The following is a 25232-nucleotide window of genomic DNA, read 5'->3' as shown; positions in this document are numbered from 1 at the left end:
GTAGTCCTTTTTACTAAAAATCTGAATTTTCTTTGTTGAATTGTTGTAAGCAAACAAGTCTATATATTGCGAGAAAAGAAAATAAAAATCAAATCGATTAATTTTTTTTATGATAAAATGGTTCATATTTATTAAATTATGTACATAAAAATTATCAAACTTATTTTTCACATGTCCTTTTAATTGTTTACCTGCACAAGTGTATAGGTTCTATGTGTGTGTGTGTGTGTTATATTAATTTCTATTACTTTAACTGTGAAATATAAGAAGTTTATCTAACTGCGTAACCATCACTCTTCATTGTATATATACGTCATGTATTCATACAAGTGTTTGTGTCTTGGGATAGTAAAATTGTATTTAACATGCCTATATCTATATATATTTTTAGTATCTTAGAAACGTGAATGATATCATTTCTGAATTAATATTGGACTGCATCGATGGTCAATTATGTGGGCCAAATCAAAGAATTTGGGCTGGAGCAAACGGAGAGTGAATCCTCAATGCCTTGAGTTGATATGCGACCCAATTCAAAGAATTTTGGTCTTGGGTTCATTCTCAGAGCCCATTAGTTAATTGGTGTAATCTTTGGATTATGTTACAACCAATCTTGACTTACTTTCGACTTTTTATAATTATATGTACAGAAAATAAGAGATGTTGGTTTAGTATATCTTTCCATATTTTTAATACATGTAAATAAACTTCTATGACAAATGAGATGGTTATCTTAGTAATTCCTCTTTTGAAAGACTACTTCGGAGCATCAGTAATTAGGAATGAGTATTTGTTACCGAGTATCCATACCGATAAATATGGTACCCACATTTTCAAAACTTTGTTCGTACATTGGTACTGTATTGATATGAGTATTTTGTAACGAGTCGGTAACGTGCCGAACCGGTGTTATACATATAGATTCGATATGATATTTGGTTCCCCTTTTGGTATTTTTGATATCGGCATAATTTTGGCGGTTACGTATGAACAAGAAATGAACGCTCACATCATGCGGATGTGTCCATAGCCGTTTGTAGCTAAAGTTCACATATCAGTTTGTGGCACCTTTAATGTTATTAATTTTTTTCTTTTTTTAACAAATACTCCGTAACTTAAATTTTGTTTGTGATAAATAATTTGATTATGAAAAATTAACATAAAATATATGTTAATAATGAAAAAGAAATATATTAGTCTAACTTTCAAAGGAAATGCTTAGGGTTACATATTAAACAGGGCTAAACTACATGTGATGATTTGGGGAAACTTAGGTCATTTTGATTTCAAAATGTAATTCATTTGTCGTTGCAGCCTTGTATTTGTTCTAGTGTCTCACTAGTTTTCTTTTCACCGTTCGAAATAATGTAAGGGCTGCGGAAGTTACGGGCATAAAGTGTGAAGCTACGTGCCTACTAAAGAATTAAAAAGTTAATTAAAGTACAAAATATCATTAATTAAATATTTGAGTGAAGATAAAGAAAAGGGTTCCTTAATCTGCCCACTAATTAACCAAGACCCACAGCTTTAAACGCGTGATTAAATAATTATTGTTTTCATGTGGCCCACCCAACATCTAATTATTTACCTTTGGAGGCCCACATTCCCACCCACCCATAGAACTCTTGAAACCCGACCCACATCATCTTGGGGTCTTAAACTCTATATACTATGGGTGATAATTTTCACGTAATATTCAGTTGTAGGTTGTTATGTCTAACTTGTTTAACAAACATGTTGTATACGAGTCAAACAGTTTAACTCAAACAAGTTGTGTTTAGTTGGATTGTTGTAAGAAATTAACCTATTAGCCTGCCTAAAATATAAATTAAGATTAAATTTATAAATTACGTATTTCATAAGTTCAACTTGTTTACAATCAGATTTAATTCCTAAACTACAATTGCCGAACCACTTTTTTTTTATCTTTAATATGACTTGATTACAACTCAACATATTGTCTTTAATCCATTAACAAGTTTGACACCCTTTCGGATAAATTGTATCTGTACACACTTTTAACTGTGTCTCGTATATAGGAAGAGCGTTTTAGCACAAATAACTATACAAGTTCTATTGGGGTTAACGATTCGACATGCCAATCATCAAACCAATAGCTTGACATGATTCTTGTCCCTATTTTAACGCCCCACCCCGTACCTAAAAAGAGTCACACCTCTTGTCTTTTTATACAATAGTGGAAATTACCTGATGCAACAAACCGTACTTTTAAAAACTTTCGAATTTTCAGACACGAATGTGCCTTGAAAGTCTTGGGCATTACGCTATGGCATTTTCATATATTGATTAGTAGTAGCAACTGTTATTACTACTTTTAAGTTGTAAATTCTTGACTTAAGTATAAGTATATGTCTTAGCTCAATAACTCCAATTGAAACAATAGGTTAAAGTGTTAAACCCACACCACAATCTGTTTCTGTGAGACAAACAAGAACCAAGCTTCGGTGAAATCTTAGTCAGTTTTACAGTACAATTTGCTATAGTTATGTAATTTAGTTTTCCCTCTTTAGTCTTTTTGTTACTTTTGTTTATACAATTATACTTGTGTTTGTGTAATTGTGTAATGTATTTTAGTTTATGTTTCTACATGGTTATCACGTCTTTTATTCTGCATATGTATATGATTAAAAGAGTCTATTAAATCATTGTTAAATATCATATTACAAAATAATCATAATAATAATAATAAAACTAAACCTACTTTTAAAATAAGTTGATACAATGGAACCTTAAAACATTTGGATACAACAAGTACAACATAATGATGTGCATAACTTGGGTCCCTATGTGACATTATCCAAAATCAAAGGGGTAGTTGAAAGTTGGGTTACTCTTGGAATATTGGAAGGCATGGTCAACTTTCAAAAACATACAACAAAAAGTGCCATGAATCAAAAGCAATATTTGCAATTATGATGATTGTTTTAATAGTTAAAAGCAAATCCTTCTATTATGGTGCGATCCAACACCATTACGGGTGTGAAGAGTTTGGCTTGGTCGATATGATAGGCTTGTTTAGACTCATGAATCTAGTGAATTAAGAATATAACTTGAGTTCGTGATTTAGACTTTAGTCCATTTAATAGTATATGCTCAGCTCGGCTTGTTTATGTACCACTAGTTAAACGTACACATGACTTTATTGGTAGAAAAAAACTAATGAATTTATAAGCTAATAAGAGATACATGCATTCACGTTAATTATAACTCTTATATTCTTAAAACACTAAATCTAAATATGGTAAATATCATATAACTAAAAGTTTCATCATATATAAACTTTTATTTTCTTTTAAAAATGATTAAATCTTTTGCCTTCTATAAGGTTTTAGGGGTGTGCACGGTTTGGTTCGGTTCGGTTATTAGCATTAACCGAACCAAACGGATCGGTTATCAGTTCGGTTCGGTTAATAACCAATATCAAACTTAGGCTAAAATTTTGCTTAAAAATGCATGAATGAATACTTAAATACATGAAATGAAGGTATAACTACATGAGAAAAATGTCTAAATATATTAAATTGAGATATTAGTACATGAAATAAAGTTATAAATACATAAAAATGATAATATTAAACTATTAATACATATAATACATGAAATACAGGAAAAGAGGCTTGAAAATATGAAAAAATGATGACTTCGGCGCGGTTCGTTTATTTCGGTTCGGTTTCGTCGGTTTTCGGTTCGGTTTTGATTAACGATTCAGTTACAACTCATTCCTAGGTTTTACACATGTATTCTATTTCACACATTAATTATCTTACCATCTCATCAAAGTATTATGTATCAACTAATTAAAGGAATTTAGATACCAAAAAGATATATTGATTATGAATTTAAAAATTATTATTAGGGAAAAGATTTCACCTTTACATGTCAAAATTGGGATTAGTTTAGCTTTTAATCCTTTTTTCCCAAAGTATCATCATTACTACCACATCACATTAAGGTGTTCCTTTTCTTTCTTCCCATTTTTAAATTGTATTGTTTTGTTTTTTTAAATTGATTAAATTTGTGAGATTTTTCTATTTAAGTCTCTTATTATATAAGATTAAGTGCACGTAAATATACAAAAATATAGTAGATCCATATTATTGTTATACATACTAAACTAACTAATACTTCTGGTTTATTAATATACTGTGGAAATTTTACTTACATAACATATAACTAGTCATTTAAAAGTTATATAACATCCTTTATATATAGATGGCCACAAGGTATGTTGTCATGTTATACAAAGCCTTTTTTTGTGTATGTATTTATTATTGTCATTCTTATTTATAGTTATCGACACAATTGTCACACGCTAAGAAGTATCTTTAAATAATTACTTAATATTTAACACTAGTATGTTTGTGAAAACAAATTCTTTGGTTACTTTCTTACAAGGCTAACTTAATAGTCCGTCTAAACCATCTACAACGGTATATTGGAGCTAATAACAACGATGCATTTAAGTTTTTTGGATCGTCACATGAACAAACTATACACGTAATGTGTGACTAGCTCAATGCAAAATGCATCTAATTCAACTTGTAATTTAATAAACACATCTACCCTTGAAATAAAATACGTGTATTGCGACAAGTAAAAAATGATTTTACACATTAACATGCCATGTATAGTGTATACATGTGTAATGTAATACAGATGAACATGGGTGTCTGCACTGCAACTAAAAGCAAAAACTGAATGGACGTGCTTTGCTGTTACAAAGCCAAAAATCCCGTGAATATTATTTGCTTACAAAAAAACAGTTCAATAAACTATTGACAAATGAAGGTATTAATAAATTATTATCAAGGACATGGAATAATTATATATTCCCAGATAATATCACGTGATTAGGAGGATCTACATGACATACATTGAATATTTCACATTTGTAATTAATTCATATTTATTATCCCTTTGATTTATATCTACAATTGTAAACTACTGCCATTTTTCGGCTTTTCTCTTGTCTATTTCAATCGTAACACTCAATATCTGGAATGTAACATGGATCTTGGATCTAGGATAGATATCATATTTCACTTCAACTTACTAAACTAATTGAAACAAATCGGTTAAACATAAAAAATAATGCACTTAAACGCAAGAATACACATCTCAAACGAAAACTTAATTATATTCAAGATATTTGATTTTTTAGGATGATGCAATAGAGAATTAAGTGATGCTCAAAGATCTCACACATCAAAGTATGCAATTGTCAATTTCCGACTTAGTGATCTCTAATCTTCGTCAACAAGTGTCACACCCCGACCAAAGGCGGCAGAACATGCCGGGGAGCAACGTGATTGGACAAATACACAAGACACTATTAAAGTGACAATATTTAATCAACTCATTAATTTCATTCAATCACCAAAGTAACACATATTGTTCATACAAATAACATCAAAACATAAGAAATATATATTGTTCATTCTTCTAATAACCTAGCGGTATCAAAATAGAATGACGTCTTCAAACTCCAACTCAAGTAATAATCAAACCTGTAACATGCATAAAATAACATTTGTCAACACGTATGTTGGTGAGCAATTTCATAGTTTTGAGTATATATAATATGAGTGAAATCCACAAACGTATATGAGACTATAAATAAAAGCATCAATCATGGTATATAAAACATATGTAAATGAGGATCCTTTCTAATCGGTAAGAATACCGACATACTTGGATAATGAGGCCCTATTATACTAGCACAAGGCTAAGTAGTTAGGGGAGCGTATGATCATACTTAATGAGGCTCAACAACAACATAAAAATAAACACTCGCGCACGTAAAGCATATGAGACATATAACATGCAATAGAGCAAGTATTCTAGTATCATATACCCTAAAGTTTGTGGTTTGAGAAATGAGTATAATATAAATCATTTTTGTTTGAATAAGTATGCATGTTACCCCCAAAAGATAAAAGTGAAAACGGGGGATGAAATGTACTCACGTTAACTAAGTAACTTGAAAGATTGATTCGTGAATAATCGGAGATCGGGTTTAACGAGCAAGACCTAGATTAAACGGGTCTTAAGTTAGTAGGTAGTCTTGGAAGGGTTTAAAATAAAATATGACAAGTAAAGTAAATAAATGAAGTTTATGGTTTAAAAATGTAAATACTTGGGAAATTAAAGACATGTTCTAAAAGGTAAGTTTACTCGAAACCGGGTCTTGGTATTTCATTCATAATTATTACTCAACCTATGTTAAGTAACTTATGTGGGTTATAATGCACTAATGCAAGACCCTTTGGGTATATGAACACCAAAACAAGGTTTTAATCGAGTGTTCGGATTTGTTAACTTGGGTCTAGATAATTAACTAAACTCAAAGTTAACTTTCCAAAATGTTTTGAGATAACTCAATAAAATCGAAAGACTTAACCAAGTATATAGTTCTATTATGAAGAACCTTAACGTCCGTTAAGTGTGTATTTGGTATCACCGGTCCAAGCTTGTTATAAGATCAAGTTGGATACCGACACACCAAGTAAGTTGATAAAATACTTAAAATTAGTTTAAAATACATTCTTGAAGAAAAGATGAGTTTCGATGGCCAAAAACACACTTGTGTGTCTTAGGCAAGTGAACTCGGTTTAGTTCGGTTTTGGTTCGGTCCTTGACTCGGAATTATACCGAGGATGGTTGCCACATACCCAAATACCATAGAACTATCAAAATGGTTTTAGAAGTTACAAGGTTCAAATCTTTCATAAACATGTTTATTTAACTATTTTAAACAAAACTAGTAAACAAAACTATTTAAAACAAAAGCTAGTAAACAAGAGTTCGGTCTTGATTCGTGTAACACCCCGACCAAAGGCGGATTATACATCGGGGCGCCACATATTGTTTCATTACTCGTGACACTATTGGGTGTCAATATTTAATAAATACATTCATTCGCGCATACGCAACGTAAACAAGAGAACTTGAAACAACATAAATTAATATATTATAAATCATAATATTCGAACAGCGAAAACTTGTCTTGATACATTTTAATCTAGGTCCAAAATAAAGAACTTCCTACGTGTCCTTAAGCTCCCAAAACAGCTACTGCAAACCTGAACATGTGTTAAAATAAACGTCAAACACTTGCGTGTTGGTGAGAAATCAAGTTTAATAGATAATCATAGATAATCACAGTAAATCTGCGCGCAACACGTGTATGTCTAGAGTTTAACAAGGGTGTAATCAGATTGTGATCAAGCCTAAGATAGTTCATAGATCATAGTTCAATCCATGCTCCCAATTGAGCATAAAAACGAGAAAACATCTGTGCAAGTGTAAACAAAGAAAACCGTAAACGATAGGTCTCCCGTGTTCAACTAATGGTACCAACGGAACTGCGGAATAGGCCGAACAAAGCGGTTAATGATACACACATACAAATAAACAGCCAAGTAAACGTCCTCAACACATGGGATACTGCGCGACTAAAGTTCATAAACAAGTTTAAGACTCAAGTTTTGTATGAACACATGAACATCCCAAAGCATTTAAAATAAAAAGGGATTAGATACGAGATAACTCACATGATAAACGATGCGGTGATAGATAAAGCAAGAACCAACTTTAAACAAGCACAAGTTAACCTATAAATAAGATTATTGTTTTAATGATTTGTTTTAAGTCTTGATTATAAGTTAGCATAATTAATAAGTAAACTATTATATATAATATATATTACCGGAAAAGCAGGAAGAACAAGGAGGAAGACGGAGGCAGAGAGGAAGACGGCAGAGAGAGCAAGGAGCAAGAGAACAGGAGAGATTAAGTGTTTTGTGTGTGATGTGTTAGGAAAAATAATACTATTATTTATAGAGAAACCCTAGGGAACACAATCCTAGAAAAGGGGAAAAGGTCTCAAAAAGCAAAAGATATCAAAAAGCATAAGAATCCAAAAGCAAAAGATATCAAAAGATATGGCAGCTGCAGGGGGCAAGATAAAGCTGACAGGGAACAGTAACAGGCATGGGCAGGTCAGATAAAGGTACTGGTCAAGCATGGCAAAAGCAGATCTCAAAAGATAATGTCAGTCACTTTTTCTACCAACCAATGGGGGTTGGTACGCATGCTGCGCCGAAAGTAACTATTCAGACATTAGATAGGTTAGGTCAACAGCACAGAAGATAAGACAACACGAAAGCAAACGGCTAGATTTAAACAGAAGATACAAGGGTTAAGCGCGGGAAGGCTGAGTGCGCGAGCGCGAAGGCTGGCACAACAATCCTTAGCGCACTGCGGGAAGAATCACAAATCCTTAGCGTGCTGCGTGAAGAACAAGAATTCTAAGCGCATCGCGGGAAGAACATGCATTCTTAGCGCGCTGCGAGAAGAGTTCTCTTCACGCATCGCAGGAACAAGATGTCTTCACGCAGGCTTCCATGAGTCTGGCGCGTGGAGCTGCAGACATCCTTAGGCGGAAAGAACCAAAGGACAAGAGGGAAGAGAAGGCGGAAAGAGAGAAGGAAGAGGGAGGGGACGGCGGAAAGAAAGAGGGAGAAAGAGGCGGGCAGGAAATATATATTATTATTAAAAATAAAATACAAGTATAAATATTAAATAATAAAAGAGAGATCGGGTCAGAGAAACGGGTACCTGGGTCGGGTCGGATCGGGGCAGATGTCACAGTCTCCCCTACTTTAAGAAATTTCGTCCCGAAATTTATCTCGAAGTAGGTTGCGCAGAGAACAGGTGCGGGTACTTGATCTTCATTTGATCTTCCCTTTCCCATGTAAACTCGGCTCCGCGCGTGGACTCCCAGCGAACTTTCACGATAGGGATACGACTGCGCTTGGTTTGCTTAACCTCGCGATCCATAATCTCAACAGGCTTCTCAATGAAATGCATGGATTCATCAACTTGAACTTCATCAAGTGGAATGTGAAGGTTCTCGTCAGCTAAACACTTCTTGAGATTGGAAACATGGAACGTTGGATGCACATTACTGAGCGCGGGCGGCAGGTCAAGTCTGTAGGCAACTTTTCCCACACGCGCGAGAATCTTGAATGGACCAACATAACGAGGAGCAAGCTTACCCTTCTTCCCAAAGCGGACAACACCTTTCCAAGGCGACACTTTGAGGAGAACAAGATCACCAACTTGAAATTCGAGAGGCTTTCGTCTACGATCTGCGTAACTCTTCTGTCGGCTTCTGGCAGTCAGCAAATGATCACGGATCTTGGCGATTTTATCGGTTGTCTCTTGAACAAGTTCGGGTCCTGTGATTTGAGTTTCACCCACTTCGCTCCAACAAATCGGGGAGCGGCACTTACGACCGTAAAGTGCTTCAAATGGGGCCATACCGATACTGGAATGATAGCTGTTATTATAAGAAAACTCGATCAAAGGCAGGTGTGAATCCCAATTACCTCCAAAATCAAGAACACAAGATCGGAGCATATCCTCAAGAGTTTGAATAGTTCGCTCAGACTGACCGTCAGTCTGAGGATGATATGCCGTACTCATGTCCAAGCGAGTTCCTAGCGCAGATTGGAGAGATTTCCAAAAGCGAGATATAAAACGGCCATCGCGATCGGATATGATGCTCAAAGGAGTACCATGGCGGCAGACGATTTCCTTGACATAAAGCTGCGCGAGATGCTCAACACGGTAGTTTTCACGAATGGGCAGAAAGTGAGCAGATTTAGTCAATCGATCCACTATTACCCAAATGCTATCATGTTTGCTTGCTGTCAAAGGTAACTTGGTAATAAAGTCCATCGCTATACCTTCCCATTTCCACGTAGGAATTTCTGGTTGTTCGAGCAAACCAGATGGGCGTTGGTGTTCAGCTTTAACTTTAGAACAAGTCAGGCACTTAGCTACGAACACAGCAATATCCTTTTTCATGCCAGGCCACCAATAAGTAATGCGCAAATCCTTGTACATCTTATCAGCGCCAGGATGAATAGAATACCGAGATTTGTGCGCTTCACTCAGGATATCAGCGCGAAGATCCTCATCACAAGGGATCCAGATGCGATTAAGATAGCAGAGAATTCCACTCAGATTAGGGACAAAGAGTGCTTCCGCGCCACACGCTAACTCGGCGCGAAGGTTACCGTTACTGATGGATGCGCGCTGCGCGTCACGAATACGCGATTCAAGGTTGCTTTGAATCGGCGCAAAGTGAAGATGCGTGCGCGGCAAGATACAGTTAAGTTGGCAGGGTTTTCGGCTGAGCGCATCGGCTACCACATTAGCCTTACCAGGATGATACCGGATCTCACAATCGTAATCGCTGATGAGTTCGTTCCATCGGCGTTGCCTCATGTTAAGTTCCTTTTGATCAAAGATATGCTGAAGGCTTTTATGGTCAGTGTAGAGGATACACTTAGTACCATAAAGGTAGTGTCTCCAGATCTTCAAGGCAAAAACAACTGCACCAAGCTCGAGGTCGTGAGTTGTATAATTCTTTTCGTGAATCTTAAGTTGCCTCGATGCATAAGCGATAACCTTGCCTCGTTGCATAAGAACACAACCGAGACCTTGGTTGGATGCGTCGCAATACACGACAAAATCATCATTACCCTCAGGTAGTGCAAGAACAGGAGCTTCACACAACAAACGCTTGAGCGTTAGAAAGGCTTCTTCTTGCTTCGAGCCCCAAATATACGGTTTACCTTTGTGCGTCAGAGCTGTTAAAGGCAAAGCGATCTTTGAGAAGTTCGAAATGAAACGCCGGTAATAACCAGCTAAGCCCAGAAAGGAACGGATCTCAGAAGGAGAGGATGGCGTAATCCAGTTCTTGATTGCTTCAATCTTGGATGGGTCGACATGAATACCCATCTTGTTTACAACATGACCAAGAAACTGTACTTCATCAGACCAAAATTCACACTTGGAAAGCTTAGCATAGAGTTGCTCGGCTCTAAGCTTTTGCAATACCAATCGGAGATGTTGCTCATGCTCGGTCTTGGTCTTAGAATACACCAGAACATCATCGATAAACACGATCACGAATTTATCCAAGAAAGGCCTACACACCCGATTCATTAGATCCATGAAAACGGCGGGTGCGTTGGTTAGACCGAAGGACATGACCAAGAATTCAAAATGGCCATAACGAGTACGAAAAGCAGTCTTCGGAACATCTTCATCGCGGATACGCAACTGATGATAACCAGAACGGAGATCGATCTTCGAGAAACAGGAGGCACCTTGGAGTTGATCAAAGAGGTCGTCAATACGCGGTAAGGGATACCGGTTTTTAATGGTGAGTTTGTTCAACTCGCGGTAATCAATACACATGCGAAACGATCCATCTTTCTTTTTAACGAACAACACCGGAGCACCCCAGGGCGAAGAGCTAGGGCGAATGAATCCTTTAGCAGTCAACTCTTGAAGTTGGCTTGCCAATTCTTGCATCTCAGCGGGTGCAAGACGATAAGGAGATTTAGCCACGGGGGAAGCACCAGGGACAAGGTCAATACGGAACTCGACTTCACGAGCGGGAGGGATACCAGGAAGATCATCAGGAAAAACTTCAGGGAAATCACGCACAACAGGGATATCGCGAAGCTTCTTCTCTTCAACAGGCTTAACCACATGGGCTAGGAATGCAATATACTTCTTCCGCATGAGCCTTTGGGCTTCGGCGCAAGACATAAGTTTAAGACCACTGGAGGGTTTTTCGCCGTAAATGTAAAGATCACCATTTTCTCGAGGTAGGCGAACCAATTTCTTGGCGCAAATAAATTCGGCGCGATTATGCGAGAGCCAGTCCATACCAATGATAACATCAAAGCTTCCAAGAGGCATAGGGATGAGGTCGATCAGAAAATCGTTTTCGTTAAGGTTAAGCGTACAATCTTTAATCACTGAGTTAATTAAAATAATTTCACCATTAGCCAATTCAACTGAAAAATCTTCTTTTAAATCGTTGCGCGGTCGCGCAAGCTTCTGCTCGAAGGCGCGAGAGATAAAGCTTCGATCGGCGCCAGTATCAAAAAGTACAGAAGCATAAAATCCGTTAAGTAAAAATGTACCATTAACTACGTCATTATTCGCTTGCGCTTGGTGCGCGGTTATGTTAAAAGCTCGTCCACGCGTCACTTGGTTCGAAATCTGGTTCACCGGATTCGCTTGTGTGATTTGCACTTGTAGTCTCGGGCACGCGTTCCGGAAATGACTGGGATCACCGCAGTTATAGCACGACCTGGGTCGTGGGTTTTGGTAGGTTGGTTGTGGGTTCTGCGGGTAGACTGGTGGTGTTGGCGCAATTGGATTGGCGGGAAGGACTCTACAGTTTTCAGCAGTGTGACCAGTACGGCCACATCGGGTACAAAGTCGACACGGGGTTTGGGTTGGGTGGTGAAATCTACAGGTTGGGCAAAAGGGATGGTTTCCTGTGTAAGGTTTCTTAGGAGGCGGGGCAGGGAGTGCGGGATTGGTTATGGCATAGTTGTGGCCTATAGGAGGTGTTGGGTAGGCTGACAGAGGTTGAGGGGCGTATGCTAGAGGCTGGTAAGCGGGTTGCTGGACTACGGGCGGGTTGGTAAGCGCGTAAGCTTGTCTGCGCCTACGTTTCTGGTTATGGTTTGAGGGTTCAGGTTTGGTTTCTGCGGGTTCAGGGGCAGTTTTGGTGGGTTTGGTCTTCTCAGATCCCCGCAGGAACAGGGTTCCTGCTCTGACATGGTTGTCGCTGAGCACAGCGGCCAACTCGATGGCGTCAGAGAGGGTAACTGGGTTTCTGGCCCATACAGAATCTTGAATTTCCATGGGGAGACCCCCAAGGAATTTCTCTATGGCTCGGCGTGAAGGGGTAACAAGGTGAGGGACCAGTAAGCTTAGCTCGTGGAAGCGCGTCGCGTACTCGCGCGCTTCACCGCTGTATTGCTTCAAGTTCCAGAATTCTTCCTCCAGGCGCTTAATTTCGTTGGGAGGGCAGAATTCTCGCGTAAGAATTTCCTTGAATTCCTCCCATGTCATGCTAGAAGCAGCCTCTGCGCCACGCGCATGAGCTACTCCATTCCACCATGTAAGCGCTCTGGATTCCAGGACACTGGAAGCATATAGGGTTCGTCTTTCTGAGGGGCATTGGGTATGGAGGAAAGTGTTTTCTATTTTCTCAAGCCACTGGAGCATCACGGTGGCTCCTTCAAGACCTGTGAACTTTGGAGGGTTACCCGCGTTAAAGGACTTAATGTTATAACTGGAGGTATTGGTATTGTTTTGGCTCAAAGCTTGGGCTATTGCGGCGGCCATTTCCTGGGAACGTTGCTGTCTACGCATGCGCGAGGCTTCTCTTCTCTGAAATCGGCGAGATAGCGGAGGCATTCTATAAAAGTTTTAATTTTTGTTAATATCTTGGTTTTATCGCAAAGTATAACTTTATAAAGCTTGGTTTCACGGAGTTAGATGCTATCAGAAGTTAAAGTAAAATAAATGACCCTAAATGCAGACTTAATAAAGGTAACAAATTCGAATCAGAAATCGACAATTCATGTATCACCATGACTTTCCGAATTCCCAATTTAAAATATACGAGTAAACGAGTATTGGAGATTGACGATTCATGTATCACCATGACTTTCCAATCTTCAATATAAAATATACAAGAAAATGAGTATTGGAGGTGGACAATTCATGTATCACCATGACTTTTCAAGTCTCCAACCTCAGAACATAATCGTAAATGGAAATTGAAAATCAACTATTCATGTATCACCATGACTTTTCGGATTTTCAATCCCAACAAACGAATATGTAAGTAAAATCAATAAAAATCGAAATTCACAAAAATCGAAATATCGCGGAATAAAACATAAAACCATATACTGCGCAAGCGCGAGCATATTCATAAATAACGAGTAATTAACAATAAGCGCGCAAACATGAGATTTCTCTCATGCGCGAGAAGGGACTCTTAGGTATTCTAGGCCGTTACGTCTAACCACCTATCCTAAAGTCAACGAGCTCTGATACCAATCTGTAACACCCCGACCAAAGGCGGATTATACATCGGGGCGCCACATATTGTTTCATTACTCGTGACACTATTGGGTGTCAATATTTAATAAATACATTCATTCGCGCATACGCAACGTAAACAAGAGAACTTGAAACAACATAAATTAATATATTATAAATCATAATATTCGAACAGCGAAAACTTGTCTTGATACATTTTAATCTAGGTCCAAAATAAAGAACTTCCTACGTGTCCTTAAGCTCCCAAAACAGCTACTGCAAACCTGAACATGTGTTAAAATAAACGTCAAACACTTGCGTGTTGGTGAGAAATCAAGTTTAATAGATAATCATAGATAATCACAGTAAATCTGCGCGCAACACGTGTATGTCTAGAGTTTAACAAGGGTGTAATCAGATTGTGATCAAGCCTAAGATAGTTCATAGATCATAGTTCAATCCATGCTCCCAATTGAGCATAAAAACGAGAAAACATCTGTGCAAGTGTAAACAAAGAAAACCGTAAACGATAGGTCTCCCGTGTTCAACTAATGGTACCAACGGAACTGCGGAATAGGCCGAACAAAGCGGTTAATGATACACACATACAAATAAACAGCCAAGTAAACGTCCTCAACACATGGGATACTGCGCGACTAAAGTTCATAAACAAGTTTAAGACTCAAGTTTTGTATGAACACATGAACATCCCAAAGCATTTAAAATAAAAAGGGATTAGATACGAGATAACTCACATGATAAACGATGCGGTGATAGATAAAGCAAGAACCAACTTTAAACAAGCACAAGTTAACCTATAAATAAGATTATTGTTTTAATGATTTGTTTTAAGTCTTGATTATAAGTTAGCATAATTAATAAGTAAACTATTATATATAATATATATTACCGGAAAAGCAGGAAGAACAAGGAGGAAGACGGAGGCAGAGAGGAAGACGGCAGAGAGAGCAAGGAGCAAGAGAACAGGAGAGATTAAGTGTTTTGTGTGTGATGTGTTAGGAAAAATAATACTATTATTTATAGAGAAACCCTAGGGAACACAATCCTAGAAAAGGGGAAAAGGTCTCAAAAAGCAAAAGATATCAAAAAGCATAAGAATCCAAAAGCAAAAGATATCAAAAGATATGGCAGCTGCAGGGGGCAAGATAAAGCTGACAGGGAACAGTAACAGGCATGGGCAGGTCAGATAAAGGTACTGGTCAAGCATGGCAAAAGCAGATCTCAAAAGATAATGTCAGTCACTTTTTCTACCAACCAATGGGGGTTGGTACGCATGCTGCGCCGAAAGTAACTATTCAGACATTAGATAGGTTAGGTCAACAGCACAGAAGATAAGACAACACGAAAGCAAACGGCTAGATTTAAACAGAAGATACAAGGGTTAAGCGCGGGAAGGCTGAGTGCGCGAGCGCGAAGGCTGGCACAACAATCCTTAGCGCACTGCGGGAAGAATCACAAATCCTTAGCGTGCTGCGTGAAGAACAAGAATTCTAAGCGCATCGCGGGAAGAACATGCATTCTTAGCGCGCTGCGAGAAGAGTTCTCTTCACGCATCGCAGGAACAAGATGTCTTCACGCAGGCTTCCATGAGTCTGGCGCGTGGAGCTGCAGACATCCTTAGGCGGAAAGAACCAAAGGACAAGAGGGAAGAGAAGGCGGAAAGAGAGAAGGAAGAGGGAGGGGACGGCGGAAAGAAAGAGGGAGAAAGAGGCGGGCAGGAAATATATATTATTATTAAAAATAAAATACAAGTATAAATATTAAATAATAAAAGAGAGATCGGGTCAGAGAAACGGGTACCTGGGTCGGGTCGGATCGGGGCAGATGTCACAATTCGGTCTTGATTCGGGTCAAATCTCGGGATAAAACCGAGACTAGTGACTTCATAACCAATACCATGAAACTCTTTAAACATGAATTAAAAGCTAAACTACTTACAATATGAACAAGACTAGGAAAGCATTAAAGGAAAATAGTATAAACAAGAACTACAAAGAGTTCTCCATGTAGCCTTGCCTTGTAGCATATCACCTCCCGAAGAAGATGAAAGCCGAAGGAAACGAGGGGTGCATATTATATATATGTTGTGCCACAAGATATGAATTAATAAGTAACAAACAAGAATTAAAGAAGGTTATTGCTTGATTATTAAGAACCTTAGAGGTTAGAGATATGAACTTTATTTGGGAGAGAAAGAAGATGAATGAGCAAAGAATAATGAAGAGGATGGGGTTGTTTATATAGGGAAGGAGTCAAACTTGTTTTCTTTGTTTTATATCAATACTTGCATGTGTTTTTTTTTTAAAAAGGTTTAAATAATACAATCTAGTAACAATCCAAAAGGTAAGAGATAATTATGAAACATAAAAATCCAACATTTTATATTAGTGAAAGATTTGACAAGAACTAATAACACGATGAGAACAACCACATAATTACGTATACTTAATATTTATAGGATTATTGGATTATAATAATCCCACCTTTAATGAGTTGGTCAATAATAATCTCATCAAAGTTATTTCCCTCTAGCAGTCCCACCTTTTTCATGTTTTTTGTTTTATGATCCCCTGTTAAAAATAATTAACGGGATTAACTTTTTGCTGATGTGGCTATATGAGTTGGCATTTAAAAATCCAACATGGCTTTTTTTTTTCTTTCTAGGCAAATTACCTGGAATCCCTCACCCATATAACTGTCACACCTCAACCTATGGCGGAACATGCCGGTGCGCGACATTAATTGTATCATAGCTCAGAAGACACTATGTAATTACACGTGTCAATATCTAAATTATTATTTCACATAAACAATACATTAAAGCACAATAATACATAGTTCTCAAGACTGATACATATATCAATAATAAACTTAAATTAAATAGCATTCTTTACATCATCGAGCAACCTAAGGTAGCATCTACTTCGACATTCTTGAAATCATCCAAGACAGCTACCTGCGCCATGCGTGAAAATATATATATTTGTCAACGTAAAGTTGAGCAAGTAAACCACAGTTTGTGAGTATGTATAGTAAATAAAATGACAATTCCATGTGCGATAATTGTAAATCACTACAACCAGTATAACAATAAATAAAAGTTGTCTTTTCAACCGAATCACATAGATAACGGTTTAATCCAACGGCGTATGATCATACTAATGAGGATGAGGATACCAACCATCATAAAACAGTAAACACATAGTCACATTTGCACATATAAGCTAATCGAGCAATTTCAATTACGCATATAATGGAATCGTAGTGAAAACAATAATTTGATTGTGAACGCATAACGCCCCCGAAAAATGTAAAACGGTAAAAAGGAGGATGTGGATTTACTTACCTTGCAATTGTGTTGATGAGGATGAGAATGTAATAAAGACAATTAAATTTCCTCGTGCTACGTCTATGATGGTTCCTGTTAATCGAATTATAATAGCCGGTAAGGTGGTGAAAATGATCGAGCTAGCCGCGGCCAGAAGTGGCTTTAATTAGGTGCCGAGATGCGATTGTTAATGGAATTGAGTTTGGGGTTATTGTTGGCGACAAGGAGAAGGTGGTTTCTGCAGGTCTAATTGATTCGTAACGAGTGTATTATATATGATCACGAGTTAGGGTTTGTTCGTGGGTTAATTAGGTTAATTGATCAAATTACGAATGAATTAACACGTGTTTACTAAAATTGGATGTCGGTTAACGGATTATACGACCGAATATGCTATATTCCATATTTGATTTGATCAATTGAGCGGGAATTAAAGGTTTTGAAGATATTGGGGTGCGCGGGTTGGGTTTTGGGTCGACTGGTCGGACCAGGCCTGATTTAGGGTTTTTAGTTTATTATTATATATTAAATAAATATAATATTATAGCAGATTTACACAACTAGTCCCTGTACCATTGAGATGGAAACATCTTTGGGTTAAAGTTTGAATTTAGGCAATAAAAATTGAAAATTCTTGTAACTTTAAATATTTAAAATATAAAATATTCAATAAATGCGATCATTTTATTAACGAGTGACCCGAACCCTTAAACGGGTCGGGTATAATTACAATAAATACAAAACGAAAGATCCGAAATGTTACAGCATTCACTACTTTAGGAAATTTCATCCCGAAATTAGAAATTAATCGTAACTAAGAGATCCGGGTTCTTGGACTCCACTTGGTCTTTTCTTTCCCAAGTGAACTCTGAACCACATTTAGATTCAGCAATTTGTACTTCGTCTAGAGGTATATGAAGGTTCCCCTCGGTTAAGCACTTCATGCGATTGGGAATGTGAAGGAGGTTGGATGAACATTGGAAAGTTCATCAGGTAGGTTGAAACGGTACGAAATATTACTAACTCTTTCAGCTACCTCGAACCCAACAAAACGAGAAGGTAGCGTATTTTTCTTACCAAGATTAGCTACTCCCTTCCGAGGGAATACTTTAAGGAGAAAAAAAAAGTTCAGCAACATTGAAATCGAGGTGGCGCCGTAGCTACTATGACGTGGGTTTGTTGAAGTTAAATAAGGATTCAAGCAGATAAAAAACTTAATTTTAGATATTCAAATCTGATGGGTGCTTCTTCAAATCAGGTGGTGGAGGTTGCGCTGTAGCTACTCCGGCGGCGGAATTAGGGCTCCAATGGATAATTTGGGGGTTATATTGGTGAGGGATTCCAGGTAATTTGCCTAGCAAGAAAAAAAAAACATGTTGGATTTTTAAATGCCAACTCATATAGCCACATCAGCAAAAAGTTAACCTCGTTAATTATTTTTAACAGGGGATCATAAAACAAAAAACATGAAAAATGTGGGACTGCTAGAGGGAAATAACTCTGGTGGGATTATTATTAGCCAACTCATAAAATGTGGGATTATTTTAATCCAATAATCCATATTTATATTAACTGAAATAGACATAATTTTTATTATGTTAATTTTTTTTTATAAATAAGCTATTTATATAAACCATCACATCTATAAATTACAATATTTAGGTTTGCAAAGCATTCGAACATCCCTTTTAACCATGAAATATGTAAGAGATATTTTTTTAATATGTTTTAAAGTCACAATAATGATAAAGCAAAATATAGAAAAGAAAGCACATGCAAGAGAGATTGTTTTAAGCCTCTAATTACCATTGAAATTGCCCCATTTTATTCAAGTTTAAAGTGGAGTCAAATGCATGTAGGCTTTCAATGAGCAAACGGTTAACAATGATATTGCAATTATGAGTGTACATGAAGCCAATAATTTACCACTCTTAAGACCTAAAAAGGTCACTCGATTCCTCTCTAAAGTATTCTACACCTTGATTATGGTTTATATATTTATTTATTTTCTATAAATATGGAGTCCACAAATCTAGGAAAGACTCACAAAAATTATAATATTATTTGTATTTTGGCTCAGGTTATGACCATCTTCACAATTGATATACCAGTAGTGACACAAAGTATAAAAGACTAAAAGAGAGGATGATACTTAATAATTGAACATGTTAATAATAATAATAGTATCCAACATTTTAAGCTAACATTTTGATACAAATCCGTTTGATTCAATATTAATTGCATTAAATTTGAATTATGGAGACCATCGTGGAAGGTTTGGAAACTGAACTCGAAATGCAAAATGAAAGTTAACATCAAACCAATGTGGTGATCTCGCTTAATATGATACGGTCTTTTAATCTCTGATCCAGAACCTTATCAAGAATACCAAAAGCTGAACTTTCAGGAAAAATTATACGGTCATAAGTGATGAGGCCATATCACTTAACCCAATGGCGAAGGATATTGAGGGCCAGGGGTGCAATAGTGTAAATTTAGCCGTTTTTCGTCCGAAATTTTTTATACGTAATGTAAATTTATCCGTTTTCGGCCAAAAATTTAAGATCCCCCCCCCCCCCCGACATTCGTGTCCAAGCTTCGCCACTGACTTAACCGGTGCCATGTTAAGAAAATTTCGGCAGATTTGAGAAAGAGGCCACTTGGAGAGAAAACCCGAAGGGCAGTTCTCAACTAAACCTACATATAGGTGAAGTCGTGAAGATTATCAGTTCACAAGGAAGATTTTAGAAATCAACAACCATTTCATCCTTGATTTCGATTTGTTGCATGTGTTGTTATCACGTTTCATCTCTAACTTATGAGTTGGTTAGGTTTTTTGTATCTAGTATGAGCTAAAATTCATGATTCACTAAGGGGCTGTTTGGAACTGCATTTGAACAAATAGCGATTGTTTGGCGACTAGTTGGTGGTGTACCGACTATTAATCAGTGATTAATTTGCGCCTAGGCGAGATTTTTACAACCACGTAATGTTTCGTGAGCTTGATTCAAGTCTTGTATTATTTCTTTATTGTTTAAACCATATACTTTCACTTATGTTGATTGTAAGTTAGGTGTTTCCAAGAGAGAGAACAACAATATACAACCAAGGTTACAAAAGGGTGTCATGTCCTTCGACTTCCTATGAACTACAAGGAAGAAACCTTTTTTTATAATCAATTGGTGTTGGTTCACCAACATGTAACATAATTTGATAAACTCCATGAATAACCTTACCACTCGCCCATTTCTTGTCTTGGAATCTCAATTTGTAATAAAACCTTGAATTCAATAAATAGTATATGCTATTTTGTTTTTGTCTATGAATATATACTGCTTAGGTTAAGAGCTCACCTTGTCAACTACCATTGCAAGCATTTAATTGTGGTTGCGAGGTATTTGTTGTAAGGAGGTTCGGTGATGAATGACGACTTACAAGTGGATAAGGGTATACAGCGATTGATAGTTTTGAAACTAACAAATATGTAGTTTAAATATAGACGTGATTGTGTTTATTTCATCTCCCTTATGAATTTTGTTTTTGAACCACGTATGTAGACATATGATCATGTCATGTGAGGAGGTGCCCCTTTATCATAATCTCTTATTACTATATTTAGCTTCGAGTTGAGATTCAGTTGTTGATTTCGACATGATATTATTTAGTATTAAGATTGAGATACTTTTACATACAATTCAAGAAGTTTTTACTAATTTTAGTGTCATTAAGTCATTTGAATTTACTTAAAGCTACATGGAACACAAATTAACACCATTGGTTGACATATGAGCCGCTCATTCAAGTTATCAGTCCCGCATCATTCCTCTTCACTTGAAAAGAACTTGTCATCGAGTTCTTAAAGTATGAATGTTTTTTTTTTCCTTTATGTCTATTGCTAATAATGCTTCTTCACTTGTGTCAATTTTTTAATAGTTTTATAATTTATACTCAATTCTAAGTGTGTTATGGATTTGATTATTCTTAATGTCCTCACCAAGAGGATTGCCAATTGAAGTATATATCATTATATAACGACCAAGATGATTGTGTGGTATTTAAAATGAAAGAAGTAAAAGAGAATGCACATATAAGTAATGGCTTTTGTTTTATGCTTGATCCACTAGAACATCAACTATGGATACATCAACCTTAAAACCTGAAAAGTACAAGCCTTTTCACATGTTATTGTTAGTTGGTACCTTAAAGACGAGGTTGAGCTACAAGAGAAGCGAGGGATGCAATATATTTAAGAGTATTCTAGTTACAAATTACATAGATCACCAAACACTCGCTTCAATGCACGATCAGGTTTTTACGTTTTTTAATCAACAGGGGCGAAGGAAAGTTGGGGCCAGGGGTTGCCCCGGCCCCTTCCGTTTTTTTGCGTAGTAGTGTAAATTTACCCTTTTTCGCCAGATATTTTTTATACGTAATGTAAATTTACCCGTTTTCAATCGAAAATTTGATCTCGGTCCCCTCCGTTTATGGTCTTTTAATGCGTACTTTCGTCCGCCACCCTCGACATTTTCATCCAAGTTTCGCCACTGTTAATCAATATACCAATAGCTGCCATGATGTATATTGAAAAAAATGCGAAAAAAAATGCCCTTAAGATAAGATGTGACTTATGAACAAAAGTGAAAAAAAATGCATGATTGTTTCTGTGTTTGTCACTTTAAAGCTCTAGAATAGTATCGTAAGTTATTCAATGAGCACTGCTTACTCTTCTTGTAATCGTGTGAATCACTTGTATGGTATGCTTCTGAATCATAATCGAAAGATTCTTAAGATACACTATATGCTAAATTTCATAATGAGTCAACTGAGAAAGGTAAAAATTGGGCCTACGGAAATTGAAGGTTCTTAAGAGGCAATAGATGCTAAGACATTTGGTAGATCAAAGGTGTTCGTATGCATACGACTACACCCAACTATGATGTATAACGAATTTTTTTTATGATACATGAGTCGTAATTAAGTAAATACTCGTAATAGAAATCGTGAAGAATACATGCACTATCATCACATATAAAAAGATAAACACGAGAAAAAACTTATAAGCGATCACATTTATACACATATCATGGTTTTTATAGATATCCCACACCAAGAGTTCATGAAACTTTAATAAAACTTATATGTAGAAAAAACATGAAATTTTATTTTAATTTCTAATTAAGGTAATGATCTCATCTTCAAATTCCCTATTTTTATAACATTTTCAATTTATCCCAAAACCTTTTTATTATTTATTATTTTCCACTTTCATATCCCTCACTTTATAACCAACATCAACTAACATTCATTCTCCCACTCACTCACACATATCCAAAATGAAACTCAAAACATCCGAACTCTTTTGTGCATCTCCAGCCTCCACCGCCATCTGCACCACCATGAACCACCACGCCATGGTCCGTCGAGGCAGACCTAGCAGTGGTGGTTCCACCCCAAAACCCTTAAACCCCCACCACCACCACCGCCACCACAACTACTATAACAACCACTACCAATTCGATTTCGGAGACAAACCTAAATTCAAAGAACCCGCAATCCCTTGCACTTCACAACAACATCTTGATCCCAAGCCGTTCGCTTCGTACCTCCAGAAAAGCCGAAAAAGCACCTCGTCCGCTTATTCCACCACCCGAAAGAATAATGATCATTTGCAAGTGAGAAGGAAAAGTAGTGCGGAGTTGAATGATAGGAGTAATAGTAATGGTTCTTCGTCTAGGTATCTTTTGCATGACCGTGTTAAGGATAATGATTATGTTTGTAACACGGGCGTGTTGGTGGTTAGTGAACAAACATGGCCAGGTGATCATGATCATCATATGCCTGTTGTAAAGAAGTCTTTGTCGTCGAGAGGGTCGTGTAGTGGTGATTCGCCTGCGTTGGTTAAAGCTAGATCGTCGTCGGTTCGATTGCATGCGGGTGTGGATTCTCCTGGTTCGAAATCCTTGAGGCCCCGTTCACATAATCAGGTTTGTTTTTTTCACAGTAAATGTTACTCCATCCGTCCCATTATAAGTGTCCTAGTTTGATTTTTCAAGCCTTTCTTGTTTAACTTTGACCGAAAATATTTTTGTTTGTGTTATATAATACTTGATGTAAAATATATGAATGGATTGGGGTTTAAATGTATTTTACATTGATATAATTTTCATCAAGTATTATATGACACGAATAAAAATATTTACGGTCAATGTTGCAAAAGAAATACTTGAAAATTCAAACTATGACACTTATAATGGGACGGTTGGAGTATTTCTTTTATACTATTATAGCAATAAATATAAATTAAACATGTACTCAAGTTTGAACCGGGGACCTCTCACCTAATTGAAAATGAATTATTTTGTTTGTAAAAAAAGGTGTAAAAAGTAAAAACTCTTGAAAACGATCAAACTTTGAGAGTAAGTCAGCTGGTTTGAGATTTAACAATTTATTCGTGTTTGAAAATTTGAAACCGGTCGTGTAAGCCAACTCCTGTTGGGCCTTTATTATTTAAACATGGCTTTTATGTTTTACTAGCTACGCATAATTATTATAAGCACAAATATTTATTCATTTTAAAAACAAACTAATTATTTTATTTTTTATTTTTTACTCAAGTAGTTAAATATCAAAACTTGAAAACATCACTGATTCACAGTAAGGCTATGAGGTATACTATAACTCCTATATAGGTTAAAATGACATGACACTTTAAAGAGGGATTTAAACCACTCCCCACTTGTGTTAAAGTGTGTTAAAAAGCCCCATGGTTTAAGCTTTTAATGGGTTAAAAGGAACAATATGTATTAATTACTAATTGATTTGTTATTTTAATTATATATTAATAGGAGAGAAATGAAGTAAATGAGTTAAACCATTTTTTTTTGAATGTCATGAAGTGAAAGAGAAAAAAATGAGTTATGTGGAACTTATGTAAAATTAAGATCAGTTAAAGTATACCTCATGACCTAATAGAAAGATTCAGGTGACTTGTTTTAAAAAAGACTAAAACTGAAAGTTGTAAATGACAGCCTTTTCTGTTATTGCTTTTATTCTTTTTTTTTAATAAACTAAATTATAAAGTTAATTTGTAAATTATTGAACTTTGAAAATTAAATAATGGATGGCAGATTAATATTTTTCGTACTTTCTCTAACTCAAAGATTCTAGTGTTCGAATCTTATATTTAAATATTAACTTTTACATAGAAAACAAATTATTTTATATTCCTTTATGGTTTGTATAGGTTGTGGAACTGAGGGTTTCAATTCATTGCAAGGGATGTGAAGGGAAAGTAAGAAAACATATTTCAAGAATGGAAGGTATAGTTAGTGTTTCATAGTATATATCTTACATTTATCTAAATGTTTTATCAAAAGTGTAAAAGATCGTAATGTTGATGAATAAACGCAGGAGTAAAATCGTTTCAAATTGACTTGGAATCAAAGAAGGTGACGGTGGTCGGAGATATAACTCCACTGAGTGTTCTTTCAAGCATTTCAAAGGTCAAAAATGCACAATTATGGCCTTCTCATCCATCTTCTTCCTCCTCCTCCCCGTCGCCTCTCATAGCCATCGGATACTAAGTTTGCACATTAGCTTTTTTGTTATGTATTGAAATTGTTTTTTTGTTGGTATCTTTCGATAGGTTAAAATGTAAGTTTCATCGTGTGTTTGTTGTAAAAGTCATAGAAAATCTTAGGTGATCGATGCGTATGTAAATTGTAAAGCATACTCGTAAAACAATTACTTCATCGGACGTTTAAGAATCTTTTGAAAACAGTAATGTGTAATAACTCTTCTCGAACGAATATGAAATGAAACTATTAGACTAGTGTTATAAATTTGGAATGTTACAAAGTGCACAAGTAAGTTCGTTTTTTTATTAGCCATATACCTCTCTAGGAGACTATTCACTTTTTCATGTGAG

The 25232-nt window shown here is 36.4% G+C and overlaps 1 protein-coding gene across 1 annotated transcript; it reads left to right on the top strand.

The window, feature by feature from the left end:
- The first annotated feature begins 22401 nt into the window (after positions 1-22401).
- Positions 22402-25061, top strand: LOC143578741 (uncharacterized). The gene is made up of 3 exons (XM_077062224.1): positions 22402-23289; positions 24549-24624; positions 24716-25061. Exons 1-3 carry the CDS (start codon positions 22639-22641, stop codon positions 24886-24888), a joined length of 900 nt encoding a protein of 299 aa, XP_076918339.1. The 5' UTR covers positions 22402-22638; the 3' UTR covers positions 24889-25061.
- The last annotated feature ends 171 nt before the right edge of the window (positions 25062-25232 follow it).

The sequence above is a fragment of the Bidens hawaiensis genome, unplaced genomic scaffold (assembly GCF_021521415.1).
Source record: "Bidens hawaiensis isolate Kalapana, Puna unplaced genomic scaffold, B.hawaiensis_p1.1 tig00029329_1, whole genome shotgun sequence".
Classification (NCBI taxonomy): Eukaryota; Viridiplantae; Streptophyta; class Magnoliopsida; order Asterales; family Asteraceae; genus Bidens; species Bidens hawaiensis.
This window is presented reverse-complemented; position numbering and strand designations above follow the sequence as displayed.